At 35.0% G+C, this 27,774-nt stretch overlaps 1 protein-coding gene across 1 annotated transcript in view; it reads left to right on the top strand.

The window, feature by feature from the left end:
* Positions 1-27,774, top strand: part of PPIP5K2 (diphosphoinositol pentakisphosphate kinase 2) — a 58,752-nt gene that overhangs the window by 4,216 nt on the left and 26,762 nt on the right. The window contains exons 2-16 of the mRNA XM_029285182.1: positions 5,977-6,364; positions 7,107-7,302; positions 8,338-8,428; positions 9,736-9,821; positions 11,984-12,138; positions 13,919-14,020; positions 18,391-18,552; positions 19,338-19,459; positions 20,118-20,219; positions 21,535-21,621; positions 24,165-24,240; positions 24,344-24,453; positions 26,188-26,273; positions 26,583-26,708; positions 26,805-26,926. Coding sequence (XP_029141015.1) covers positions 6,224-6,364; positions 7,107-7,302; positions 8,338-8,428; positions 9,736-9,821; positions 11,984-12,138; positions 13,919-14,020; positions 18,391-18,552; positions 19,338-19,459; positions 20,118-20,219; positions 21,535-21,621; positions 24,165-24,240; positions 24,344-24,453; positions 26,188-26,273; positions 26,583-26,708; positions 26,805-26,926 — 1,764 coding nt within the window. The 5' untranslated portion in view covers positions 5,977-6,223. The remainder of the gene's footprint in view (positions 1-5,976; positions 6,365-7,106; positions 7,303-8,337; positions 8,429-9,735; positions 9,822-11,983; positions 12,139-13,918; positions 14,021-18,390; positions 18,553-19,337; positions 19,460-20,117; positions 20,220-21,534; positions 21,622-24,164; positions 24,241-24,343; positions 24,454-26,187; positions 26,274-26,582; positions 26,709-26,804; positions 26,927-27,774) is intronic.

Raw genomic sequence — 27,774 nt, 5'->3', positions numbered from 1 at the left:
CATTATTATCAAATATTTTACAGATTGTACTGAAAATATCATTGGCTGCACTTCAACATTATGAAAATTATTTCTGATTATCAAAACAATAACATTTCAAAAAAATCATAACATTTTAAAGTATATAGGTGGCTATTTTTTTTAATAAGAGAGGGACTTTGATTGTGAATCCAGGTAAGAATCAGTCATTAAAATGGACACATTTTTCCAGACTTGTCTAGCCACTTCTCAATCTGTTCCAAGTTCTTTCAACATACATGTGCATACATTTTACTTTTTCTTTGGCTTAAAATTCAGTGTGATCAATGTTATCTGTAATAAATTAATTATTACATATGATACTTCAAGAAATATTTTGTTAATCATTACACAATGTAACTTGCTTATGTCATATACTTGGCAACAAAATCCCAATACCCATTATTCTTTCTCTTTTTTAAAGAAACAGAACTTATGCAATGTTTGTATTCCTAGAGACGACTAAATTATATTTTACCTTGCCTGCACTATCATGTGACATACTTTATTTGTTTATTCATTAGTGTGAAACTAGCCAGTAACATCTTTTATATCCATTTAGTCACCAGTCATATTTTAATTCATCTGGGTTTCCACATGAATGGGTCTGTGAACTCCAGCATATTACTACCAGAGGACTGGAAAAGAGCTGATGTAGTTTCCATCTTCAAAAAAAGGGGGGGAAATGGATCCAGGAAACTACAGACCTATCAGCCTGACCTCAATACCTGGGAGGATTCTGGAAAAGATAATCAAGCAACGAATCAGTGAACACCTAGAGGCAAATAAAATGACTTAGCAAAAGCCAACATGGGTTTGTCAAAAACAGATCATGCCAGACAAATCTTATTGCATTCTTTGACCGAGTGACAAATTAGTGGATCAGAGGAATGCTGTGGATATAATTTACTTGGACTTTAGTAAGGCATTTGATAAAGTAGACCACAACTACTTGATAAGATAGAAAAATGTGGGTTAGACAGCATCACCACCAGATGGATTCTTAGCTGGCTGACCGGTCGTACTCAGCGTGTGGTCCTCAATGGAACTGCATCTACATGGAGGGAAGTGTGTAGTGGAGTACCCCAGGGCTCTGTTCTGGGCCCAGTGCTCTTCAACATCTTCATCAATGATTTGGATGAAGGGATAGATGGGGAACTCATCAAATTTGCAGACGACAACAAGTTGCCAGGAATAGCCAACACTCCAGAAGACAGGCTTAAGACACAAAAGGATCTGGACAGACTTGAACATTGGGCACTGTCTAACAAAATGAAATTCAGTGGTGAAAAAAGTAAGGTTCTACGTTTAGGCAAGAAAAACCGAATGCACAGGTATAGTATAGATGGTACCTTGTTCAATAGTAGTAACAGAGAGGGATCTTGGAGTCCTAGTGGACAATCACTTAAATATGAGCCAGCAGTGTGCTGCAGCTGCCAAAAAAGCCAACACAGTGCTAGGCTGCATTAAAAGAGGGATAGAATCAAGATCATGTGAAGCGTTAATACCACTATACAATGCTTTGGTAAGGCTGCACTTGGAATACTGCATCCAGTTTTGGTCACCACGATGTAAAAAAGATGTTGAGTACAGAGAAAGAGTACAGAGAAGAGCAACAAAGATGATTAGGGGACTGGAGGCTAAAACATATAAGGAATGGTTGCTGGAATTGGGTATGTCTAGTTTAATGAAGAGAAGGGCGAGGGGGGACATGATAGCAGTGTTCCAATATCTCGGGTTGCCACAAAGAAGAGGGAGTCAAGCTATTCTCCAAAGCACCTGAAGGCAGGACAAGAAGCAATGGATGGAAACTAACCAAAGAGAGAAACAACCTAGAACTAAGGAGAAATTTCCTGACAGAACAATTAATCAGTGGAACAACCTACTTCCAGAAGCTGTGAATGCTCCAATACTGGAAGTTTTTAAGAAGAGACTGGACAGCCATTTGTCCGAAATGGTATAGGGTTTCCTGCCTGAGCAGGGGGTTGGACTAGATAACCTCCAAGGTCCCTTCCATTATTATTATTATCGTTATCATTATTATTATTATTATTACTACTACTATTACTACTATTATTATGCATAATTAACAGTACATGCAGCTGCACACAGCCTCAGGAAAGTGGAATAGTTGCTTGAGCAAATACTCTACCCAGATCACACTCCCTTTCTTTGGCATATTGCTCTGCCAATCTTTTGTGTTGTACCTGCTACATTCCTGGCTGAGCTAAAAACTGCATACCACACCATTCTTCCCTAAATGCATCAAGCTAGAGCAGTATTTCTCTCTTCCAAATGTTAAGGTTTATTATAATACAAAATACAATGAAAATTAAGATTTAAAAAGGGGAGGGACAAGGGTTGGTAAAAAAAGAGAGAGAGAAACATTGACTTTCCACTCTTTTCAGTACAGTGAATACTAACTACATTTACAACCTCAACATTTTGCATAATTGTAATAATTAGTTATTACAAATCATTTCTATAACAACACAATTATTCAATCTTCAAAGTCTAAGTTCCTTCTTTTCCTGTTTTGAGCATAAAACTCAGAAGTAATTTCCCAATGGAAACAGAATAAACAGAATAAAATCTTCTCTGTTTAAAAAAGTTAAATTGCCATCTCAATTTTTCCCCATCCATTTTTTTCATTGTGAGAAATACTATATCTTTCTAGCTACACTTAAAATATTTTCTGCAGTGTTATGTATAATAACAAAAATTACAATGCTCTTTCAGTGGAATTCTGGGAATTGAAGTCCATACATGTTAAAAGTTGCTAGGGTTGAGAAATTGTGAGTTAAGAATTGAAAGAGAAACAAGGCAGGTTATTCTAGCAGCAGATGTAAATAATGGCTCCTGAAGAGGGTGACCTCTTGGATGAGAGATGACTTGGAGGCAAGGACTGGATATCTGCAGGACTTTATAGACAACCATTAGATTGGCAACAAAGAGATTTGTAGTCCCATTTAGTAAGGGGAGGGGGTTTCTTCTGAGGTTGGAGGGTAAGGATCAACTAAGAAGGTTATATGTGTGTGGAACTGAGTGAGTGAAAGAATGTGAAAAAAGAGGGAGAGATGACAGTTTTGTGTGAAGAGAAAAAAAGCATGTTGCTTATTGAATTAAAGAGATAAGTATATTCTAGATCAGTGATGGCGAACCTTTTAGAGACCAAGTGCCCAAAAACTGCCTCGCCCCTGCCCCGCCCCCCGCCTCTCTTGCCCACAGGGCCACCCACGGCCTGCCACAGCAGATCGCCCAGGTGGCCCAGCAGCATCATGGCGGCCATGCCCTTTGTCCACACCCCACAGCATCATCTGTACGTGATGAGGCACAAGGGCAGAGTCTTGGCCCGGCTGCCATGTCCTTGGCTGCGCTGCTCCGCGCAGGCTGCGCCCAGGGCGACTCCAGGGGGGTTGCTGGTGAGGGGGCCATGGGGGCTGGCGGGGCTGGGATGACGATGTGCGTGCCCACAGAGAGGGCTCTGAGTGCCGCCTCTGGCACCCGTGCCATAGGTTCGCCACCACTGTTCTAGATTTTTGTTCAGAAATCCAAGAGCCGTTTTTCCTAGAAACAGTGCTGGTTATTTAATATACCCCAAATTCCACAGTGAAAAACTTAATTTAATTCATAATGTCAAAATCATACAGCTGTATATTATGATTGGAAAGGATGAGCATCATGGATTCTGAGCCTGGTATTGCTGTCTTGTGAACTTTTAACAACATTTTGGAGACTTATCTTTTCCCTTGCTGATAGACAACAGCTGCTGGTACCGAGACAGATACTGACTCCTCTTTCCTGTCTGTTAGGAGTCCTGAATAGTAAATGAACCTGAACCCCTCTGCCATTGGCCACTAGGGAGCGTAGTATGAGAACCCTCCATCTGCTTGCCTGGCGAGAAATTAGAATTAGAATAATAGCGTTGGAAGGGGCCTTGTAGGTCATCTAGTCCAACCCCCCCATCCAAGCAGGAGAGGGCAGGGGAGAGTGAATATCTAACACCTTACTAACACTGTAGGAATCTGGAGTGTAAACGTAGAGCTGTATGAAAAACAGAATGTAAACATGGAATTTCATTAGATCTCCAAATTTTTTGAAAAATTTGAATTTTTTTTGAAAAAAAGCATTGTTTTTATATTTTAATTTTTGTCTGCATGCAATCTAGCAGATGAATGTTATGGTAAACTTGGAATGATTTATGTTGGAAATAGAAATATAGTATATATTGCTTTCTGCTGTTGATATGGACAATATATAGTGTCCATAGATATTCAATTGATGCAAATGCAAAATATCACCTTACATGTCATCTGATTATTATAAACATTTTCTTGCAATGCTGCTTCTTGTTGGTTAGATATTAACAGTGAGGTAATAAATACTGCCCTTAGAGCTTGTTGATGTCATCCTTCTTGGGATTAGGCTAAGTGCTTGATACTGACTATGGGCTCAGTTTTCCAACAATGGACCTTCAAAGGTGATAGGAAAATGTACTAGAGATGAAAAAAATAAATTATTAATACTTTATAAAAATATAGGTCACTAGATTTCATACTTTCATACTTAACACTTGGAAGCATTTGTAATACATGAGTGTAATACAGTCTTCACTTCTTTTTCTGTGGATGCATTTTATATTTTGTTTGGACTATAGATTTTGTTTGATGCTAAAGAAGCTTTCTAGGCGCTAAATAATACTGACACTGAAACTATAATATTAAGCCTAAGAGCAGTGAGTATTTAAATATGTTGGCACATTGGATAACGTTGTAGCTTACTTTGCTCCTTTTATTTTCTTGTTTAATCAGTTGTTTTTGCATTTTATATATTTGATCTATATCTTCTTAATATGTTCGCCGTGCTTGCTAATATATTCTGGTACTCTCATCCATTCAGAGGTGTGAGCTAAAACCTGAAAGGTATACTAGATGAATGAAATTAAAAAGTATAAGAAAAAAAATTATATCCTTATTCTATTTTGAGAATTTGAGAAAAAAGTCTTTCTGTTACTTGGAAAACTGGTTTGGAAATTAATTTTGTGCATTGCTTTCATTTTTCCATTCCCACATTTCTTTTTACTTATTGTTCATCCAGTCACTTCTGATTCTTTGCTGTATGTCATCTTTTCACCAGGATTTTCTGTCAGTTACTTCTTTGGGTTCTTGTAAGCTCTTGCATGTGTCAACAATGACATCATCTAGTGACCTTGTAGTCTGTCAGACTCCTTTTTTGCTTGCCTACAATTTTTCCAAGTAGTAGGCTCTTCTCCAATTATTTTTGTCTTTGCATTATGTATCTAAACTATTTAAGCCATTGCTTCATTATTTAAACTTCCAAGGTATTTATTATTTATCAGGTTTACTTTGTAATGATAATATAGCTTATTAGTTCCTCATTTTATTTAGTAAGGGCATTAGAAGTGGATTGGAAAAATTTGGGCAGATACTGGGAGGCAGAAAAAAATACCAAAAAACTAATACTCTGTGCAGCATTTATTTGTCCTGTTCAAACAGGAACCATAGGTTGTTCACCCCACACTCTGCCAGGATTTACTTTAAATATGGCTTGAAAAACAAAACCCAGATCAACCTGGTTAACATAAGGGTAAGTGCCAAATCATGGTTTATGAAGCACTATGGCTGAATTAGCATATCATAATTAGTGAAACTAAACAAATCACAGTGTGGTGTAGTATGATACATAAACCTAGTCTTCCCTTACATGGTTATTTTCCACATGTAGTACTTTTTTTATAACATACAGAATAGCTTTTGGCATTGTAATAATGCAAATATTTTCAAAAGCTTATTTCAGCTGTCTCTTGGTAATGAAATATGTTGAATAACTTTCTTTCTCTCTCTCCCTCCCTCCCTCTCTCTCTCTCTCTCTCACCCTCCCCTCCCTTCCTCTCCCCTTCCCTTCCCTTTTTTTCCTTTCCTTTCTTTTCCTTTCTAGGATAGAAAGTTGCTGCTTTGTCTCAGGGAAATGATCTGCAGGATTCTTTTTCACCAATGTAACAAATGAAAACAATGGGCAGATGATATCAGTTAAACTGCATTTGGCAGCTAACTGTCAGACAGCAAACAACTACGTAAGCAACTGCAATCCAAACTGCAAGGATTTTTACTATTCCAGGCATTGAGAATTATGTGCAGTGCCTGAGTACTCCGAGTAACTACAGTTTCTATGTAGATTTATAATAATGTCTGTTAATGCCACAGAGAGTGACATTCCTAGATTTTTTGTGGGCGGTGAAGATGGGGAAGAACTTTTGGATTGTGCCAGATCTTCCGATTTTGTCTCCTTCTACGATCCTGAGGATGATGATGAAGAGTATGATTCTGTATGTACTGTGTTTATTTTATTTTTATTATTTAAAGCATTTATATAGCTGTCCATAGTTTTGTCTTTAGATTTCATTATCTGGGGTTATCTAGGGATTTTAGTGTTTTGCTACAAGTAACTTATGTATCAGAGTTTGGAAGACTTTCTAAAATTAAGATTTTTTTTTTAAAATGGACTTTTGGTTAATAAGTAAAATCTAGTATCTAACATTAATCCCTCATTCCTATAGTATCAAAACATTATTCATACTTTGCATAGAAAATAGTTTCTTTTCTGTTGAAAATAGTTCAGAAATTTCTCCTCCATTTGTGGAGTTGAGCAGTGCAAATACCATCTAAATACAAACTATGTAGATACAGTTCAACAATGTTTCTCACCATAATTGTATTATAACTCATTAGAAGTCCCATTGAAAATTAGGGTGGTTCTACAGATTGTGCTTTCTATAATTTTATAACCTAGTGCACTGGAAGATGTTTTCCTCTCAAATGGTAACTTCAAATTTATATAACGTTTTTTAAAAAAATATTGTGAAAGGGGCATAATTGTTTTCTTTTCTCTATGCATCATAAAGTTTTTTCTTTACGCTATTTTTTACTGTATACCGTATGCAAAATTAAACACTAATTTCCAATTCATATTTTATTCTTAATAAACCTATGAACTTGATAATATAATCATAAAAATCGTTTATCAAACAAGAATAGAAACATTCCCTTAATAATTATTATTTTTCTTAGCCACCAGAAAGACAGATCATGGTTGGAATATGTTCTATGGCAAAAAAATCAAAATCAAAACCAATGAATGAAATCCTTGAACGGCTTTCCATGTTTAAATATATCACAGTGGTGATATTTGAAGAAGATGTCATTTTGAATGAAGCGGTAGAAAACTGGCCTTTATGTGATTGTCTCATTTCTTTTCATTCTAAAGGTGATTGCTTTTTATTCGGAACAGTGTAAAAATTTCAGAACTATGAAAAGTTCAGCTACAATTTTGAGAATTTTTAATAATATTAAATGGTGTTATTGAAATCTGTCTTACATTGAACTATATTTAAAGAATAATGTATTGGAATTATTTAGTGGTATGTAAGAATAGATGGAGTCCAGTGTTTCAAAATAAATACAGTACTGACAGATTGATATTATTACAGAAAAATGTCATCGGTCCACTTTACACAACAGTTTAAAATACATAATAATAATAATAATAATAATAATAATAATAATAATAATAATAATAATAATAATAATAATAATAAGTTGGAAGGGACCTTGGAGGTCATCAAGTCCAATCCCCTGCTCAGGCAGGTAACCCTATACCATTTTGGACAAATGGCTGCCAGTTTCTTCTTAAAAACTTCCAGTGTTGGTTAAAAACTTCCAGTGTTAACCTTGGAAACAATTTATGTCAAATTATGCTAATGCTAATTTTGGAAAGCAGTAAATAGTGCATGGACGCATGTATATAACAAAACCTTTTGAGCCTTTAAATTGGTTTAAATTAATTTTTCTTCTATTCTCAATTTCCCCATTTTTTTGTTGTTTTGCTATTTAAAAAATGTTGGAATTCTAATGAATGCTTAATCACACTAATGTTTTGTCAGAAATAGGTCCAATTCAGTGAAACTTACTTTAAATTATTGTAATGTTATTTTCTCCTTGACTTTAAAAAAATGTTAATAAGATACTAGATTGCTGATTTACTGTTATATTTAAATTGATAGTTAACTGATATAGGATACCTAATGTTTCAGTTGAACAAAATGGGGTAAACAAAATAGAGGAAAGTTTTAAAATGGGATAGATGAAACTAATCCGAGTAATTATATAGATGAGGGAATTTAAAATAATTTCTAAACTTATCTAAAATAAATCAATTATGAAAGTATAAATTGTAATTCTTATGCATTTAAGAACTATGTAAACGATTAAATATACATTTTCTTTGCTACATTTTCTTTAGGATTTCCATTGGACAAAGCAGTTGCCTATTCTAAACTCAGGAATCCATTTGTTATTAATGATTTGAATATGCAGTATCATATACAAGACAGGTAAATAAATAACTCTGCTCCCTAGATGTAAATGCCTGTTAAGGTATTTTAGCAATAGCAATAGCACTTAGAGTTATATACCACCCCACAGTGCTTTACAGCCCTCTCTAAGTGGTTTACAGAGACAGCATATTGCCCCCAACAATCTGGGTCCTCATTTTACCAACCTTGGAAGGTGAGGACCGGTAAGAATTGAACTGCCAAACTGCTGGCAGTTGGCAATCAGCAGAATTAGCCTGCAGTACTGCATTCTAGTCAGTATACCACCATGGCTCTTTTTCCTTGCATTTTGTTAACTACCAACCTGCAAGTGTGCCTCTAGTGCAGAGGTCCCCAACCTTTTGGGCACCAGGGACCGGTTCCATGGAGAGAGGTTTTTCTGCGGACCGGAGGGTGTGTGGTTTTGTGTGCTGCCTGCATCTTGTGGATGGGGCTTTGCTTGTTTGTGCGGACCGGTTGCTGGCATGCCGCAGCCTGGTACTGGTCCACGGACCGGGAGTTGGGGACCCCTGCTCTAGTGTACTAGGATGATCAAAGTGGAACATTAATTACTGTATTGGCAAAGAATATCCTCATATTTAAAGTAATTCTAAAAATGTTTAATTTTCAAATTTACATTTTTCAAGGTATGTATTTTGTTCATCTTTATTATCTTTTATTAACACGTCGCTCATTTTTCTCAAGGATCTTTAGTATTTCTAAATGATTCCTCCTCTTCTTTTTTCTTTTGATTGTACACATTCAAACTAATTCCCTTGTCAAGGCCGTATCACTGTGGTTATTATCAGCATCAAGCTGTTGCAGACGAAGTACAGATCTTAAATGTATGTTCTCCATGGCAACATTTTCTGGATTGATAATTTCATTTTCTAGACTGCAGCAGTTATAACCTTCAGTGAGAATTTGACATCAATAATGCTAACCTGAAGAAATAAGTGCTCAAATTCAGTTGTACAATTATCCTCTAATCTGATTGTACTTCACCAAAATGCACAGTAACTTGGGAGAGGAGGCTTTTGTCCTAATTCCCACCGTCTTGTTTTTTTTCTCTTGTGCAAATAGGCATATGTAATACTTTAAAACTGAATTAGAAATGTACTATGTTTAGGACTATAGGTTCTACATTTTGCAACATTTTGTTCCAGCTCCCATTTTTAACAGTGTAACTTTCTAATTAGATATTTGTTGCAACTTTACACAAAATTTTCTGACTATCCTGTGATTTTAATTAAGAATTATTAAAAGTTATTTTCATGTTTTTTTCCAGTAGTTGCAATGTTTTTTTGGGATATATTATTTCTTTTCAGGAGAGAAGTTTATGGCATCCTTAAAGATGAAGGCATTTTACTTCCTCGTTATGCAGTCCTAAACAGGGATCCAAACAATCCCCAAGGTAATTATATTGGCATTTCAAAGGACTTCTCTACAAACAGTTGTTCTTGTCTGTTTAATAAAATGTTATTTTTGTGGCTATAATCAACATATGAATTGGAGGTGGAAGATCGCATGGGTGTCTCTGTTACAAGGTTAAAAAGAAAAAGAACTATGTAACTGATAGTATGTAATAGCTTTTTTAAAACCATCCACTGTACCCAGTGGAACTTCAGAATAAAGTTCTATAGAAATTTACTTCATAAAAATATTTAATTTCTTTTTTTTTACTAGACTTACTAAACAAGCTGTACAATGGTTTCTTTATTTCAGAAAACTTTAGAAGTAGATGCTTTTTGTCAAAATGATTCATATTTTATGGGTATATTCTTTGATCCTTCTTTTCCATAGGCTAAACATCTACTTTACTTAGGGAAAATTGGTTCCATTGCTCCTTTTATATCCTTCAATGTTCAGTTTCCTATAATAGCAAATACAGAAAATATAATAAGTTTTGGTGTAAATATTGGCAGAATTTTTGTTTTTAGGCACTCATTTATTTTGGCCCGCAACAATATTAATGGTTTGTTTGTTTGTTTGTCTGCAAATAGCCTTCATTTTAGTTAAAATGTTACAGCTACCCAAAGAACACTTTAAGGCAATGTATCCACAAGCAGCTGCATTTTATCCACAACACACAACTGCATTATAGTCACAAGCCCACTGCATTTTATCAACAGCCTCTTCCTTATGAACAATGAGGTTGCAAATCATAAATGTATGGTTTGTTTTTAGATTATCATATCATTCAGCCTTGGTGTTCCTTTTAAATGTAACAAGAGAGGGAACCCATGGCTTCTTCTGATTTTCCTTTTCTGGCTTATGGCCAAAAAAGCTATCACTGTATTCAAACAACATAGCAATCTAAAAGTAGTCAGTAGATAGTGTGTCCATGTTGTTGCTGGACAGATTAATCTTTTGGCACACTGATATCCAAATGTGTCCTACGTGAAGTAAAGTTAGGCAGTGCAGGCAATTTAGTTTATTCTGTCTGCTCTTTTTAATATTCTATTCTTTCTAATCTTGCCCTTCCATTGCTCTTCCATTCCAGGCATCATTTCTAGGGCTATTCATGATTTCAAAATTATTTGGAAAGCATGCTTTCATTTGCACAGCAAAAGTATTGTAGCATCTCAGCAAAATAACTGTATCTTTTTTTTTCAGACATCTCTGAAATTCTGAAAAAAAAGATAATGGCTGATTTAAAAAAAGATATGGCTGATTTAAAAAGATATATCTGAAAGATATGGCTGATTTAAAAAGATATGGCTGATTTAAAAAGATATGGCTGATTTAAAAAGTTATGGCTGATTTAAAAAAAGATATGGCTGATTCTCCTGAGTCCACCAGGAGAAGGGCGGGGTATAAATACAATAAACTTCAAACTTAATGAGTTACTGCAGGGGTAGTCAACCTTGGCTCTTTTATGACTCGTGGACTTCAACTCCCAGAATTCCTGAGCCAGCTAAGCTGGCTCAGGAATTCTGGGAGTTGAAGTCCACGAGTCATAAAAGAGCCAAGGTTGACTACCCCTGAGTTACTGTATCATAGCATATGAAGAATCAGCTAAGCTTCAATAAATGCTCAACAGATCCTATTACCATTTTCTTCCACAACCTCCCTGCTTTGCTTTTTATAGCACTTCCTCCAATTCTTCCTCAACTCATTCTGATTTGCCTCTCCTTCCCAGGCATTACCATGGTCCTATTTCTGTCCCAGACTGGCTCTTTCAGTATTCATTTTTTTCTACCTTGTGACTTCCCACTTACTTTTTGTTTGCTTAATTTTTATGGTAATGATAATAACAGCACACTTTAAAGCTTGGAAGAAATATTTATTTGCGCTAGAAAATTGATTTATGATAATAACTAAGGAAACAGAGTAAAAAGATAATCTGTACATACATTTATTACTTTATTCCTGTATGGTCTTGACATAGAAGGCCTCAATAGGAAAAAAATGTTTGCTTCCCTCTGGCTTAGTATGTTGAGTTTCGAAGTTGCTGAAGTTCATGAGTTCAAATACATTTAGAGATTATAGCCAGTTTTCTTGTCTCAATTTATAATGGAATTTTTATCTGTGACTGAAACCTGAAGTCTGCACTTATTTATGTTATTTTTCCAGAATGCAATTTGATTGAAGGAGAAGATCATGTGGAAGTGAATGGAGAAGTTTTCCAAAAGCCATTTGTGGAAAAACCAGTTAGTGCAGAGGACCACAACGTGTATATTTATTATCCAACATCTGCTGGTGGGGGAAGTCAGAGGCTCTTTCGGAAAGTAAGACTAATGTAAATTACACAAGAATAATCTAGTTTGCCCCTTCTGTGATGATGGTGGTCATGATTGGATTGAAAAGAATAGCATTCCATTCTGAGAGTTATCTTGTAAATTGCATTATCTGAAGAATTACAGGTAATTTGTATATCTGTGTTTCATAATGAGAGGTGGGATAGAATGACGCAGAAATAAGTAAGAACATAGTGGATACAAAAAATAGCTACTAAATACCACAAGATAGATTTGATCTGTAAACAAGTGATTAGATTATAGTTTAGTTTAGATTTTATTTTGTATTCCATCTTTCTGCTAAAAGAAATGTTATTGAACGTATTCCCCTTCCCACCATATACTGTAAATAAAAAAAAAATCAGGAATACCTCAATTATAGGAGTGATTCTCAACCTGTGGTCCGCTGACCCCTGGAGGGCCATGGTTGTCATCACGAGGTCTGCGAAGGCTTGAAGAAATATTATGATTTAAATCTTGAGTTAAGTTTTGGTGGTGCGTGGCCAGGGTCCATGGTTGCACAAGGTATTTAAAGGGCGTCCATGGTGAGGAAAAGTTTGAGAACCACTGAATTGTAGTATTCCTATCAGCATGATGAGTGCTTTTTGCCTTTCTCCCATAACAGGATCAAGATGTAGAAATAAATTTTAAGTAAATTTTCTCTTCATAACAGGATAGAATATGCTATTTTCAATTTCTTTTCTTTATCTGAGCATTTTCAAATGATTTTTAAGGATTCACAACTCCAAGGAACAGGGTTTCCTTGAATCTCAGCTAAAGAGGGAGGGGTTTCTTTTTAAGAATAGTGATTTTGTTTTATTCAAAAAAAATGAATTAAAAATAAAGGATAATGTTAACAATAGAGTAAAAAGTAGAATATTTATTATACTGTATGTAGTGAAGCATGGTATTAAAAGCCATGTACTATCACCAGTCAATCCAATAATACCGATAGAGGAAAATATTTGTTCGGAGTTGAAATAAGGGTTCCTTGGTGCTCTGAGTCTGATAGTTTTCTTGCAGATGTTTCATTGCCCAAATCAAGTAGTAACATCATCAGTGCTAATAGGGAGTGGGGTTTGATCTCATTTCATACTCTAGTGGCCTTTCCTATCAGTGTTGGTGGGAGTGGTCTTGGTGATTCTTTATTGGGCTGTTTACTGTTAGCGTGGTTGTGGTATTGTTTAATTCTTGATTGTTGGTCTGATGTTAATCTTGATGTTAATCTCTGCTCATCTGAGAATTGATTGTTGGTAGGGAAGAAACAGTCAAGCTCAGGGAATGCTAAGGACCCCTCAATCCAATCCTAGGAATTTCTAAAAAATTAAATAGTATTTGAGAACCTGCATTTTATCCAAATAACCCCTCTGCTCTCATGTCTATTGTTAAGCCACTTAAAATGCCATTCCTTCAATTAAAAAGATAAAACCAAAGTTTTTTCTAATTATCCTTTTCCATTTATTAATTAAATGCAGTTAAGATTGAAAAGTGAGCAGTGACCTTTTTCATAAGGAGAAATTTAAAAAAATATCCTGTTCTATAAATTTAGGATATCGCAAGAAACCTTTCTAAAAGAGTTTTTTTTTCAGTCCACGCAGGCAATGTATTTTCCTTTTTCCCACCTAGTTGTCACAGTATAGTATGGCAAGAACGTTGCATTTTATTTTTATAAACATTTATAAATACACAGTATTACTTCAAAGCAGTTTTAAAGAAAAAATGTGTTTGTATTTTTAGCATAAAATAACATTGATCGAAATATGTATTTCAGATTGGTAGTAGAAGCAGTGTTTACTCTCCTGAAAGCAACGTGAGAAAAACTGGTTCATACATCTATGAGGAATTCATGCCTACAGATGGTACTGATGTGAAGGTATAATTGCATATTTAGGTTTAATTTTGGAACAATCAAATGATTAAGGAATTTAGCAACCCTGTGAAACATTTACTATTGCTGTAGTTAGATGTGAAACAATTGAATAATTTGTTTTCTTCAGTGAAATTTAATTGTTCTTAAAGAAATTTAAATATATATTTTGAAGAGCATGAGAGTGCAAATGAAGTATGTCTTTTTGAATTGTTGAAATACTTACATTTTCCCTGTGTTGTACAGCTGCATTATAAGCTGCTCCCAGCTTTTAAAAAATGATTTATTAAGGTTTATTATAGCATAAAACACAATGAAAATAAAGATTAAAAGAGAGGAGAGTACAGGATAAAAAAGGAGAGAAAAAAGATGTCCTTTCTATTATCAAATGCTATATAATACAGTAACCTAAGTTCATATATAAAATACTGTATCAATACAATAATCTAAGTGATTTGATAACTTTCTACACTTGTTGCCTCTCTGAATTACTTATCTTTTTTCCATTTACTTGAATAATTTGTTTGTCTTGCTCTCTTTGGACATCTTTGGAACATAGATGTTTTATAAAGTGAATTGTTTTGTTTAAATATTCCAGAATAATTTTTGCAATCTCTGCCTGGCTTAGATGCCTTCAATATTGCTTGGTCTTCTGTTCTTTAGTTCCTTCTTCTGATCAAAGAATTTTTTTAAATATATTTGTAGATCAGCTGGTGTCTCCTGGCCAATCAGAATTCACTAAAATTGGAAAATTTCAGCTTCCTATAACATACAATACAAACTTGCAAATTATAACTCCTTTTCCCCCATATATTTTATTGATTTTTTAAAACATAAATCACTTAATAGTTGGTAAACAGTGTGTTTGCTGGGTTTACATTTGTAAAGAAAAATCATTAACAATTGGTTTCTATAATCCATAATCCACATAGTACATTTAGCTGATTTCCCCTTTTCCCCAAGATGTCTTCTTTGCAAACCTTGAATTAATACAGTTCTTATTATTTTGATAAATAACAGTTACATATATTTTTCCCAATATTCCTAGAAATAATGATCACATCAATATAATATTTCTTTTCTATCTAATCATTCTGGTTGCCTCATCTTATATCCCGTTAAAGTCCTTATTTAGATTTGTTTCTCCCATAAAGTTCAAAGTATTCTTGCTGGTTAAGATTTTCTCAACAGTTAATTACATTTAAAGATTTAAATCCATTTTTTCCATATAAACCGTATCAACACTTTTACATTTCTTAAAGAATAGGTAAAAACAGTAAACAAAAGGAAAAGAGAGCAAGAGTAAAGAAACATAAAAAGTAAAATACTACTTAAAATATATATTCCTCCTAAGCTAATATATATTCATTCCCATAATTTCTTATTCTTTTTAACCATAATTAAAAATGTATTTAATCTTTAAATATTCCATTTAATATGTATGGTCATCTAATCCTTTAACTCTTATTCAAAACATTTTTGTACGTTATAATTTCCCTAAATATCTAAAATATTTCCTTCATCTAAGCCATTTCAACAGTATTATATTACTTATATAAAGAAATAAAATTAAAAAAGGGGAAAAAAGCATACAGTATTATTTAAGGAATTCATCCCTCTTAGAATGACATATGTATTCAGAAACTTTTCTATGTCTTTAAGCATATTCAAACAAATGTTTCTTTTTTATATATTCTCTCTGGTAGATCCCATCATCTATTTTCTTAATTTTCACTTTAATCATTTTCCTTTGACCAGTATCTTTCTTGATCAATGTGTTTTGTTGAATCAAAAAGTTTTTCCATATATTCATGACTGTTGCTGTAGGTATAAGACGCAAATCTAATAAAGTATCTTTATATGAGTCTTTTGCCTTTCCATGTTTCTTGAAAATCTTTTTCTTTTTCTCCTTCTTTGCTTCTCTTATCACTTCCTTTCTCTCTGATGTTTTCAACATCTCTACATTCCATTTTATCCAATCTGTTTTTTGTCCTCAGATTTATTTTGTAGTCTTAAGGGATGAGTTGTTTTTTCCATTTCTTGCAAATTTTTCCCCACTAGGATTAAATCATGTTTTTTGCTTTGTTAAGTTTCATCTTTGAATCTCTATTTTCAGTTTTATGTCCATTTATTTGTTTTGTCTGCTCCTCCTCTGTTGTTGTTTCCTGGAAGTTTTTTTGTTGTAGAGTTAACTTAGAAATAGATTGATTTATATTTTCAAATTTATTTTGGATTTCTTTGTGATTTGAACTCAGTGTTATTAGAATTAATTGCAGTATACTATATATCTCCTCCTGAGAAGTTTTTATGTTTTCTTGGTGTGTTCTATTTACATGTCTCTGATGCATGACGGCCAAAAGTTGAAAGTTTTCCTTCTTATCTGCAAATAACTTTAGAGTCCCAGTTAAATAGATATTTGTAATCCAAAAAGTTCAAAAAAGATTTTTTTTTCTAAAGTTTATAATTCTCTCTTTGTCTACAGCCCAGATTGTTGTCGTTTTTTGGCACAGCTGTTCTTTGTTATTAAAGCTTTGAAGGTCACAAACACAGATTAGCTTTTCCCAGGTTTTGGCAAGTTCTCTGGAAATATAATTGTCAGAATCTTCATCCACCACTAGGTGTCAGCATCTATTTAGTTTTCAATATGAACAATGGTCTTTAAAATGAGAGTCTTAACCATTCAACAATTTTAAACTTGTCCAAAGTTAAATTTTAGCTTTCAAGTGTATACATTTATTTCACTACCATATATTTTGATCCTCCATGGAAATTAATTCGCTTCTTCTGTTAGTATAAGGGTGGGGTGAAAGTCCCCCTCCTTCACTTTCGGAGGTATTTTGCTTCTTGGGGATCTTTCCCAGGAAATTAAGTGTAGAATAGAAAAGGGGAAATCAGATTCCTCACCCAGTTTCAAACACGCTGTTTACTGTTGTGCTGGTTAGTTCTTTTGGACTTTGGTTGCAAGTAGCTTGGGCTGATCGGTGAAATACAGTCTTTCTCCTATCGGGTTAGAAGGCTTTTCCCAAGATGAACGGAATGACCGCTGTCATTCCAGAGTCGCCAGGGCACCCTTCTTTCTTTGCCACCTCTCCAGGGCTGCTTGGACCCATTATAGTCTCCAGGCAGGATGAAAATTAGCTGCGGGCGTACGGCATTCCGCAAGCCTGCAACCAGTCGCTACCGCACAGGACCAGAAGTCTGCAAATTATAACTCTTAATGTCAGATAAAGTTGACAAATTCATGAAAATGACAACATAAAACACAACTTTTTAAATCCTTATATTTCTTCATCAAAATTTTTTAAAAAATACTCCACACTTCCTTATTTTACTTTACCTCTGGCAACCATTCTCTTGTGCAACGATCTCTCAAAAATGGCACAGATCTTCAGAAAGGAGTAATAGGTTGTGACTGAATAGAGCCTCTTTTAACTTACTAAATATAATCAATAAGGTGTTTAAGTGAAAGGCATGACTTATTGTCCATTTGGCTACTTTTTTAACAAGAACATTATTGCAGCCCCGCCTTCTAGCAGAATGACTCACCTGGCTACTTCTGAATGCTGCTCTAGACTCTCATTGCTATATCTTGTAGGATGACTGTGGGGCCCTCCCTAACCTAGGAGAGTTGTATAAACTTAGGCAACTCAGTTTCCCGGCTTGTAAATTGAAAAAGCTTCAGTCTGGAAAGAGCTATCCAGACTGGTAAGCTGGCCATATACACTAGAAGCCTCACTACCAACTCTTTATTTTGCTTTGCAAATTCACCATCAATTTGCTTTAGCATTTCAAAAAGAGGTTTTATGTTAATGTTCCTGAGTCCACCTTCCAGTGAATATGCACAGCCGTATTAAAAGTTGTTTATCAATTATTTCGATAGCATTGTTAGTTCCAATTCTAAGAACATTTAGAAAAGAGCATTCTACTTTCCCATTCTTTAAAAATACGACCTGTTATATAAATTTAACATTTCACTTCTAAAATTACTTGAGAAAATTCATTCCTTTAAATGTAAATTATTTCTAGGGAATCTAATAAATTCCAGACTTAACCATCTTTAGGACAAATCAACTGAAATAAGTAGGATATAGGTTCTCGCCATTAGTAACATTAAAAAATTGTAATCTGTTTCAGGATGATCAGTTAGCTAGTAGGTAAATGGTAGGACACACTATAGGCTTTTAGCCAAGGGCTCTGGCAGTTTTATTTACATTCTAGTGCTTTTCAGTTTGTCTCCTTTTCACCATGGAAATGTAAAAGCATAAATTAGGAGACTTGGAGATGGAAGTGGCTGTGAAGTGAAACTATACCTAATGCCATGTATTTAACCAAGAAGATTTTACTTTCTTTGTCTTTCCCTTTACTCTCAAATTTAGGTGTACACTGTAGGTCCAGATTATGCACATGCAGAAGCACGTAAATCCCCTGCTCTGGATGGCAAGGTGGAACGGGATAGTGAAGGCAAAGAAGTGAGGTATCCAGTGATACTTAATGCACGGGAAAAGCTAATAGCTTGGAAAGTATGCCTAGCTTTTAAGGTAACAAGACTACAATAACATTACATCTCAAAGAAAATTATTATTTCCTGAAATTATTGCCTATTCCAGGGTCTGAACCATTTTCAGGTCTTGGGTACCATTGAGTGATTTCACATGATGGACCAAATAACCCTTCCTCCCAAATGGTCAAATTTCATGAAATTTAAAATGAGAATGCTAATCTCATAAAATAAGGCCATTAAAAATAATTGTTCAATTTTACAAAGCAAGTTCTATTTTATGATATAGCAAATAGCTCAGCATTGGTACTATCATACTGCTGACCCCGGCATCAAAAATGTGTAGGAACTCATTTTTGTTCTTTTTAATACAGAGGGTATCTCCTGCTTTTCAATTATTACTGTTTTTTTGTGTTTGTTTCTCCTGCTTTCATCAGCTGAAAAAATCTATTAAGAAAATCTGTAACGAAGTCTCTTTACATCAACTTGGAGCAAGCCCCTACAAATAGATGTTTGGCATTTCTTAGAGCTGTTTGTACTGTTAACCTGTTTTATAAAGGTATTTTGGAATTTTAGAAAGAATAGGATAAGAATTTAGAAGAATGCTAAATTCAAAATGAGATGTCTTTCCAAATGTTCCATTTAAGCATAGATTAAGACAGGATAAACATTTAAAGAGATATAAGAAAACAGAACACAATCCTGTGATATTTTAGATTATTAATATGTGGGATGTTTTGTTTCTGCTACATATAGTTATTGAGTTTTAAATGTCTATAGATAATATTTTGCAAGTTTTGAGCATGTTGTTGCTTTCTCTGATAGCAAACAGTTTGTGGATTTGACTTGTTGCGTGCAAATGGGCAGTCCTATGTCTGTGATGTCAATGGCTTCAGTTTTGTGAAGAATTCAATGAAATATTATGATGATTGCGCTAAAATCCTTGGGTAAGAGTTTAAAGAACTTGAGTGGGCTCTGGGACATTATTATTGACCTATAAGCATATTTGGTTTGACTCAAATTCCAGATTTTTCCATTTCCCATGTTTGTCATTTTTGTGCTATAAAACTTAACAAAAAAAATAATTTCCTAATGATGCTTTGGGAGAACAACGTTGGATAAGATCTCAGGAAGTTAGCCTTTTAAGAGAGTTATCAAGATGTGCTTACTTTGTTCAAAAGTAGGTTTTGCTATTCAGGAGTTACTAAAAATTATTTATATTGTGACAATTATACTAGCTATATAGAGCACATGAATGCCCTAATTAAGAAACTTGCACATTTTTAGAAGTCTAGCTTTGAAAGTGATTTTTGTGGAATAAGGAACTTCCATAGTTCCATAGCTTTTGATTTCCTGACAGACTTCATAAATATGTCCTCACTTCACCATTTTTAAGTAGAAGTCTTAATCTGTTAAATGATAATGATTGGCTATTCTCAAAATTGTTCAGAGGAGTTTTCTTTACTGAAATGTAAAAAAACCCTAATATGTTTAATTATTAAAATTATAGTTAGATATTGCTACAAATTATTCATTTCATACTATATAAATATTATTCAGATAAATTAAGACAGTTTAATAAGTCACTTACTTTTCCTCTTTCAGAAATATGGTTATGAGAGAACTTGCTCCACAATTTCGGATCCCTTGGTCTATACCTTTGGAAGCAGAAGATATTCCTATTGTGCCAACCACCTCAGGAACAATGTAAGAAGAAAATACTTGCATAAAATTACACCAAGAATTTTTTTTCTTATCCATGTTAGGTTCTGTAAATATACATATTCCATAGATAGCAATTTGTCAGGCTCATGGAACCAAGCACAACAGAAGGATCTACTCAGAATAGTTTCTGAGTTTATTGCTCACCAATAGCCAGTAATCTTGACAGACTGAAGCACAATCTGCATAACTATTAGATAAACCTTGTGAAAGATTAAGGAGGATTCTCTCTGGCTCCTTCCTGCATGCCAAAGATTCCAGGCTGATTTGCCTCTTTGGTCCTTGGGAAAGATCCCTTCCTCATGTGACTTTGCACCATATTCCACCACATAACTATAGCAGAAGAGCTGAGCCTATCAAGTGGAAAGCTAGATATCTCCAGTCCTCTTCCCCCAGTAAGCCTGTGGACTTCACATTTTGGGTAGGCCTCTTGCTTTAGATTATGGGCTTGGTAATTCTCTCACAACCTGTACTGTTAAAAATGGCAAAACAAATAAATGATGTTGATAATATAACCTGCCCGAGTGACATACAATCATCAGACTAGATGGTACAATCTTTCATTTCATTCCCTCTATAGAAAATGCGTCACTCAGAATAAATATTTACTGTCTAATGCAAGACTTACCCCCTGTAGTATCATGAACACAGACTTCTATTCACAAAAGTAGTATTTTATGTTCAGGATTAAATGCGGCTACACTTGCAACAATTAAGAGTTTTTAACTCTAGATATCTTTCTTGAGTTCAGTGAAAATATTTTATTTTGAATGGACTTTAGATCTACTGCAAACAAATGCATTCAAACTTAGACCTCCACCCACTTGCCCAGTGCCATATTGAGTTGTTCCCCAATTCCCATGCTTAACTTGTTGGAGGTAACCTTAACTTAAGTTTGGGTGTTTTTCAGGAATATGAATTTCATAAATTCATAGAGTTGGAAGGGGGCATTTAAGTTGTTAGTCCTATCCCCTGCTCAGTTTGGGAATCCAAAATAAAGCATCTATGATACTTGCAGTCTCTGCTTACAGTATATAGTATAGCATATAGCATATAGTAAAGGCAAGCCCACCATTTTTCTGGATAATTACTCCATAGTAGTAGCTGTTTTATGGAAAAAGTTGCCGTTGACTCTTTATTCCAATTTAAGATGCTTAAATTGGATGCTTACTAAGACTTTTTAGACTGTGTGTGCTGGTGGCTTCTACAGTTTAGTATATAGTTTGCTTATCACTAAATCAGATTGTTTCAATTCAATAATAAATAGAAACATATAATCATATTCCTTATATATTTGCAGGATGGAGCTTAGATGTGTCATTGCTGTAATACGGCATGGAGATCGGACACCAAAGCAAAAAATGAAAATGGAAGTTAAACACCAAAAGTAAGCACCTGGTGATAAAAAGAAATAGTGAAATATTTAAGTTGAATACTTTTTTGAAATTTAGGATTTGAGCTAAGAGGCGTTATACAACAAGTGTCTTCCACGTATGTTGGGACTGTTACTTCTGCTTGCAGACTTGGAATCCTCGGGATTATACTTTAAACATAACTGAGGGGCATCACATTGGGAAAAATCCTCCTAGATATTTCTAAATTTGATGAAATTCTTATGATATTAAAGTACAATAGGATACAACTGTGAAGTTTGTAGGGGTAAAGTGTATGGTCTAGGGCTGCTGGAGGAACTGATGGCGTGAATAGAAGTATCCCAGGGGATGGACTTCCTGGTTTGTGATGTGATTGGGACTCTTTAATCCAGAGATGGGCCAGGGAATTGGGGGAGGAGGAGATTTGGGGGGTGTTAAGGATAGGCTAGAACATATGTATGGTAATGGTTGAGGAAGGCATAGTGGGAGACCATGGGAGAGGGCTCACTTGGGAAACATAGCCCCTATGCTTTTCACAGGTATTTATTACATTATAACACAGTTTGTTTGACCCCATTTTCTGATCAACGGGCCGTCAGAAGTCTTCTGAATCAGAGTTCAGTCTGCAGTAAGGCCTCCTTTACCAGTGATCTATCACAAATAAGAGAGATGACCTAGTGTTTAATGCTGAAACTTGGATGGAATCTGAGGGAGGTGTTCCAATCTTGAGGATGAACCCACACAGGTTTTACTTTGTGCCACCTGTCAAGGCCCAAGAGCAGAGGGAGAAGGGGCTATGTTTATCCAGGATTGGTGGCATTCATAGATTATTGAATGTAAGACCCTGTTTATTGGATTCTAGGGGTCATTAGGGATTATTGCTTTTGTACCAGTCTCCCTGCTATGGACCAACCTTCCTACCTTACCGGCTTGATTTAAGTAAAAAAAAAATATGGGGATAGCGTATGAAGTAGCATGGCAGTTCATGGTAACTATGATAGCTATGGGCATGATATAATTGGCAGTGGTCACACATCTGCTCTGATTTTCTTGCTGAAGCAGTGGCAACATGAACTGGAGTTGGGGGAGACTTTTATTGCTCTTCTGTCATGGTTAGATTGCTCCTTTTAACATCTACATGAAACTACTGGTTAAGGTCATCTGACGGCATGGGGTGAAGATATCGTCAGTTATACAGTATATGCATCAGCTTTTATCTCTACCCATGGCTGACCAAGCAGTACTATGGAGATTCTGTCTCCATGTTTGGAAACTATGTGGTCTGGATGAGGAAGGACAGGCTTCAACTCAACCCAGCATGCAGAGTGGCTCTGGTTTTAGAGCCTCCAAGACACAAGGTTTTCTATCTTTAGTTCTGGAGGGTATTGTAGAACCCCAAACAGATGCAGTGCTATTTAGCAGTCTTTCTGGGCAGTGTTTCCTGTTTGAGGAACAGGTGGCAGCTGCAGACAGGAGAGCTTTTGGTCAGCTTTGTGTTGTGCTCGACCTGTAACCATTACTGGACCGAGATGTTTTGCTCACAATCATTCATACTATAGTTGCCTCCCAAATAGATTACTGTAAGGTGCTTTACATTGGGCTGCTCTTGAAGAGAATTAGAAACTGCTGTTGGTTCATAATGCAGCAGTGTGGACAATTATGTGTAGGGTCCAATCTGGATTGGTCATCATGGGCTCCAGCAAGAGTCCAAAAGCTCAGAAGACAAAACCACTGGTCCCGGTGACTGATCCAGATTAGATCCTGCAACATTATCCTGGGACACGTATATTCGCCTTCATTTGCAATTATGTGTGCTCTTGACTGGTCCATGTTACACTTCTGTTCTATGAGAGGCATTGGTTGCCCTCGTGCTTATGGGTTCACATAAGGTGGTGGTAGTTACCTATCAAGTTCATAGCATGGGATGGGTTATTTGGGGGACCACCTCTCCCCAGTTGTGTTTACCTTTCTCATCAAATCTGGTGGAGAAAGCATGCTGCGGACTCCATTTTAAAGTGTTACATCTGGTGGGACCCAAGGAGAGACTGTTTTCTGTGATGGCTCATACACTTTGATTTATCATCCCTCAGTTTTGGCATAGATTAGTCCTAATCCTGTTTATTTTTTTATAAGTCTTGAAGAGTTGGCTATGTGATTGGGAATGGAGGTCAGAATGTGGCACAGCCTGTGGGATGGTTAAGCTGACTGTTATTTGTTATTTTTACCATGACTGCTGATTATGTGCTTATGTTGTAACACTGTGTTTTTAATTGTTAAAAGTCGTCATGATGAGATGGGCAGCCATATACATTGTAATAAATAAATATTTTTTTAAAAGAAAATTGAAATTTTCTTCAAAAAAATATAAATATAAACCTTACTGAATTTTCATGTAATCCTAATTCTAGTATAAGATATTATTTTTTCTGAAATGAATACCAGTTCTATCAATCAATTCGTGGGAAGTTGATATGTGTGCCATTATCACCCGGTGATGCTGGAATCTGTATGTGATTATCTTGTGAAATAATTCAATCATTCTCTATTTCTTTTAAAGATTTTTTGATCTTTTTGAAAAATGCAATGGATATAAATCTGGGAAGTTAAAGTTGAAGAAACCAAGGCAGCTACAGGTAAGGTTTCTGGGTTTGTTTGTTTTTTTAAACTTTTTTCTTCTCTAGACACATGTTATTATCCATTTTTATGAACTACTTGTAAAATTGCCACTGTTTTCAGGAAGTACTTGATATTGCAAGACAGCTCTTAATTGAGCTAGGACAGAATAATGACTCTGAAATAGAAGAAAACAAATCTAAACTTGAACAGTTAAAGACTGTATTGGAGATGTAAGTATTTTATTTCAATTATTTTGATGTAATAAAAACACATTTTAGAATGACTATGTAAAGATCATCTGATGTTCTTCATAGCTAGATCTATAACTTTGGAACTAGTCTAATGTACCTTGTTAGATTAGTTGCTGATTCTGACTGTTTTATTTGTCTTAAAGGAAGTGGGTTGTATTAGATTCACTGAGAAGACAATAAAGAAAGCAGAATATTTTTTCTTCTATTGTTTCTTTAAAGGATTGGAGTCAACCTCTTAATTTCATAATACCTTTCTTTTGAAACAATCATGATATTTTCAAAAAGTGGGGCTCCCATTTCTATTTTGAACAAAATATACAAGTAATGTTAATAACTTGTTTGGGAGCGGCACACTGACCTAGAGGTGAAGCCACTTGCCTCCCACTCAGAAACTTGAGAATTCAATCCTAGGCAACGACAGATGTTTCTCTGTCAGTATGCAAAGAGAAAATATCTGTTGCGAACTCCGCTTAGGCATCAGGAAGGGCATCTGGCCAGTAATTGTTCAGCTCCATTCAGCCACTCTGACTCCACCCCGATAAAAGGAATTACAGGGTCATAAAAATAAAAAAAATAAAAACGTTTCAGAATGCAGAAGAGATCAGGACCTTTTTAGAACAATCATGTCTTTTAGCAGACTTCCATGTGAGCAGAAAAACATGCTATTTTATTTATTAATGCAGCTGTATCTTTAATATGATTCCTTAAAACAATTGCATCTGTTTCAAGCTTCTCTGTAGAAAGTTTTGACTGTTGTAAAGAGGTCCTGCACTCCCCCTTCCCCATTTTAATTTAATATAAGATTTCTGCTGAATCTGCTCTACTTTCTAAGCCATATTATACATATAATTCTCGATTTACAATCATTCGTTTAATGACTGTTCAAAGTTATAACAGCACTGAAAAAAGTGACTTATGACTGGTTTTTTTTTCACACTTACAACCACTGCAGTATCCCCATGGTCATGTGATAAAAATTCAGACACTTGGTAACTGGTTCATATTTATGGTTGCAGTGTCCCAGGCTCATGTGATCACCTTTTATGGCCTTTTGACAAGCAAATGGGGAAGCCAGATTCATTTAACAACTGCAGTGATTCACTTAACAACTGTGTCAAGAAAGATAGTAAAATACAGCAAAATTCACTTAACTGTCTCACTTAACAAAAATTTTGGGGTCAATTGGGCTGTAAGTTGAGAACCACCTGTACACATGCACATTACACTCATTAATTAAACTTTTTCTGCATGCATGAAATCTTTTTCTATGAGGCCAGTTTATTTAAATTATGTTAATATTACAATCATTAAAGGATGGACAGAAAATTATAATAGAAAAGTAATATGTGTTATTGCTCTTCTTGAACTCTGCTAATAGCATACGGCAATAAACCCACAGATAAGCAAGAATTTTAGGTGTCAAAATGCATCCCAAAAAACAGGTTTAGTTCATCCACAGATAGGCTTTTCCATGAATATATATAGTAAAGTACGTGTGAAATAAAAAATGGTAAAAATGCCTTATCTGTGGGTGACACATTTTTCTTGGTATTTTGGTTAAAAATTTGAACAGTAAACATGATTGCTTTCTCTCCATACAGCAAAACATAGTTTCTTGTGGCTGTATTGTAGTATCCCATATTATCAACTCATCTGATTTGTTGTGTTTCTTTTACCAGTATTATTCATTTATGCTATTCTCGTTGTTTTTAGGTATGGACATTTTTCTGGCATAAATCGCAAAGTACAACTGACATATCTTCCTCATGGTTGTCCTAAAACATCTAGTGAAGAAGAAGGTATTTTGGTTATTTTTAGGAATTAATGTGCATCAATTAGTTTGTTTATTTAACCCTAGGAACACAATTAATGTCTTTAGAGCTTTGTGAAATGTCAACAGGGTTAGGGCCAATCTGATTATTCTTTGAATTGATCAGTAGCTTACATTGAATTGATTAATGTCAATACATCAATTCAGCTTATAATATTTTCTTTTCCATTATGGCTAGAGTTAGGGCAAACTTTATAGCCAAAATCCAATATAATCGAACTGCAGTTCTGAACAAATTTTGAATATAAGTAAAAAAAAATATCTTTTACTTGCCTAGATAACCGCAAACAAGAGCCATCTCTACTCTTAGTTCTCAAATGGGGAGGAGAATTGACACCTGCAGGCAGAGTTCAGGCAGAGGAACTAGGAAGAGCTTTCCGATGTATGTATCCAGGTGGACAAGGTAACTGGTTTTTATTTGTAATGGCTGGAAGTCATATCTATGGAAAAAAGAAGATCTACAGAAGAGATGAGAAACTTCATTGTTTTGCTTTGGTAGGTGACTATGCTGGATTTCCAGGATGTGGCCTACTTAGATTGCATAGTACTTATCGGCATGATCTCAAAATCTATGCATCTGATGAAGGAAGAGTTCAAATGACAGCTGCAGCTTTTGCAAAGGTAGTATAACGTCAGTAGAAAATATGAAGTGTTACTTGTGTATAGATTACTTGCAGGAAGAGTTCAGCTCTTTTGCATTTTTATATTTATATATATAAAAGATAACTTCTTCCATTGTCTCAATGCAAAGTGGACTATTTCATCAGTACTTAATCAGCACCAACGTTTTTTCAGCCAGTTTTCATGAAATGTTTAAATTGCTTCTTTATTGCATATAAAATATATATTTTAGTATGCATAAGGAATTGCATGCAATATTATACAAAAACAGATCTAAAAATAAAAATTGCGTGCATGTATTTCTCTGAGCCTAGTTAATTTGAGTCTAATTAGAGAGCAATTATATCAAGGTTTTTTATTTGATTTATATCCCGTCTTTATTAGCAATACATTTTGAAATGAAATTAGATAATGAGTTGTAGATGTTCTCAACCAGCCTTTCCCAAATTTGGAATTTACTAGACTAAAATTTTAATTCACACAAATCCTTTGCCAAAATTTCATAATGGATTGTGTAAGATGACATATCCATTTCTAGTTTGTGTGTGTGTGTGTGTGTGTATGTTTGTGTCTGTTTTTTCTTCCCTACTTTCTCCACAAGAACCACCTTGTAAGGTGGACTGAGTTGAGAGAGTGTAATTGACTCAGTCACCAAGCCAATTTCCATGCCTAAAGGAATACTAAAACTTATTGTGTCCCAGTTTATAGTCCAGCATCTGAGCCACTAACTAAACTGGCTCTCCTGTATGAACTAATTCATTTCAAAAGCTCGATCTATGATGACCTATTCATAAATGCAAATTAATACTTGAACAACCAATCATCAAGTTCAGAAAATGCCTTTTGAT

The sequence above is a fragment of the Protobothrops mucrosquamatus genome, unplaced genomic scaffold (genome assembly GCF_001527695.2).
Source record: "Protobothrops mucrosquamatus isolate PMUCROS unplaced genomic scaffold, P.Mucros_1.0 scaffold1382, whole genome shotgun sequence".
In the NCBI taxonomy this organism is placed as follows: domain Eukaryota; kingdom Metazoa; phylum Chordata; class Lepidosauria; order Squamata; family Viperidae; genus Protobothrops; species Protobothrops mucrosquamatus.
Note: the sequence above shows the minus strand (reverse complement) of the source record. Positions and strands in the feature narration are given on the sequence as shown.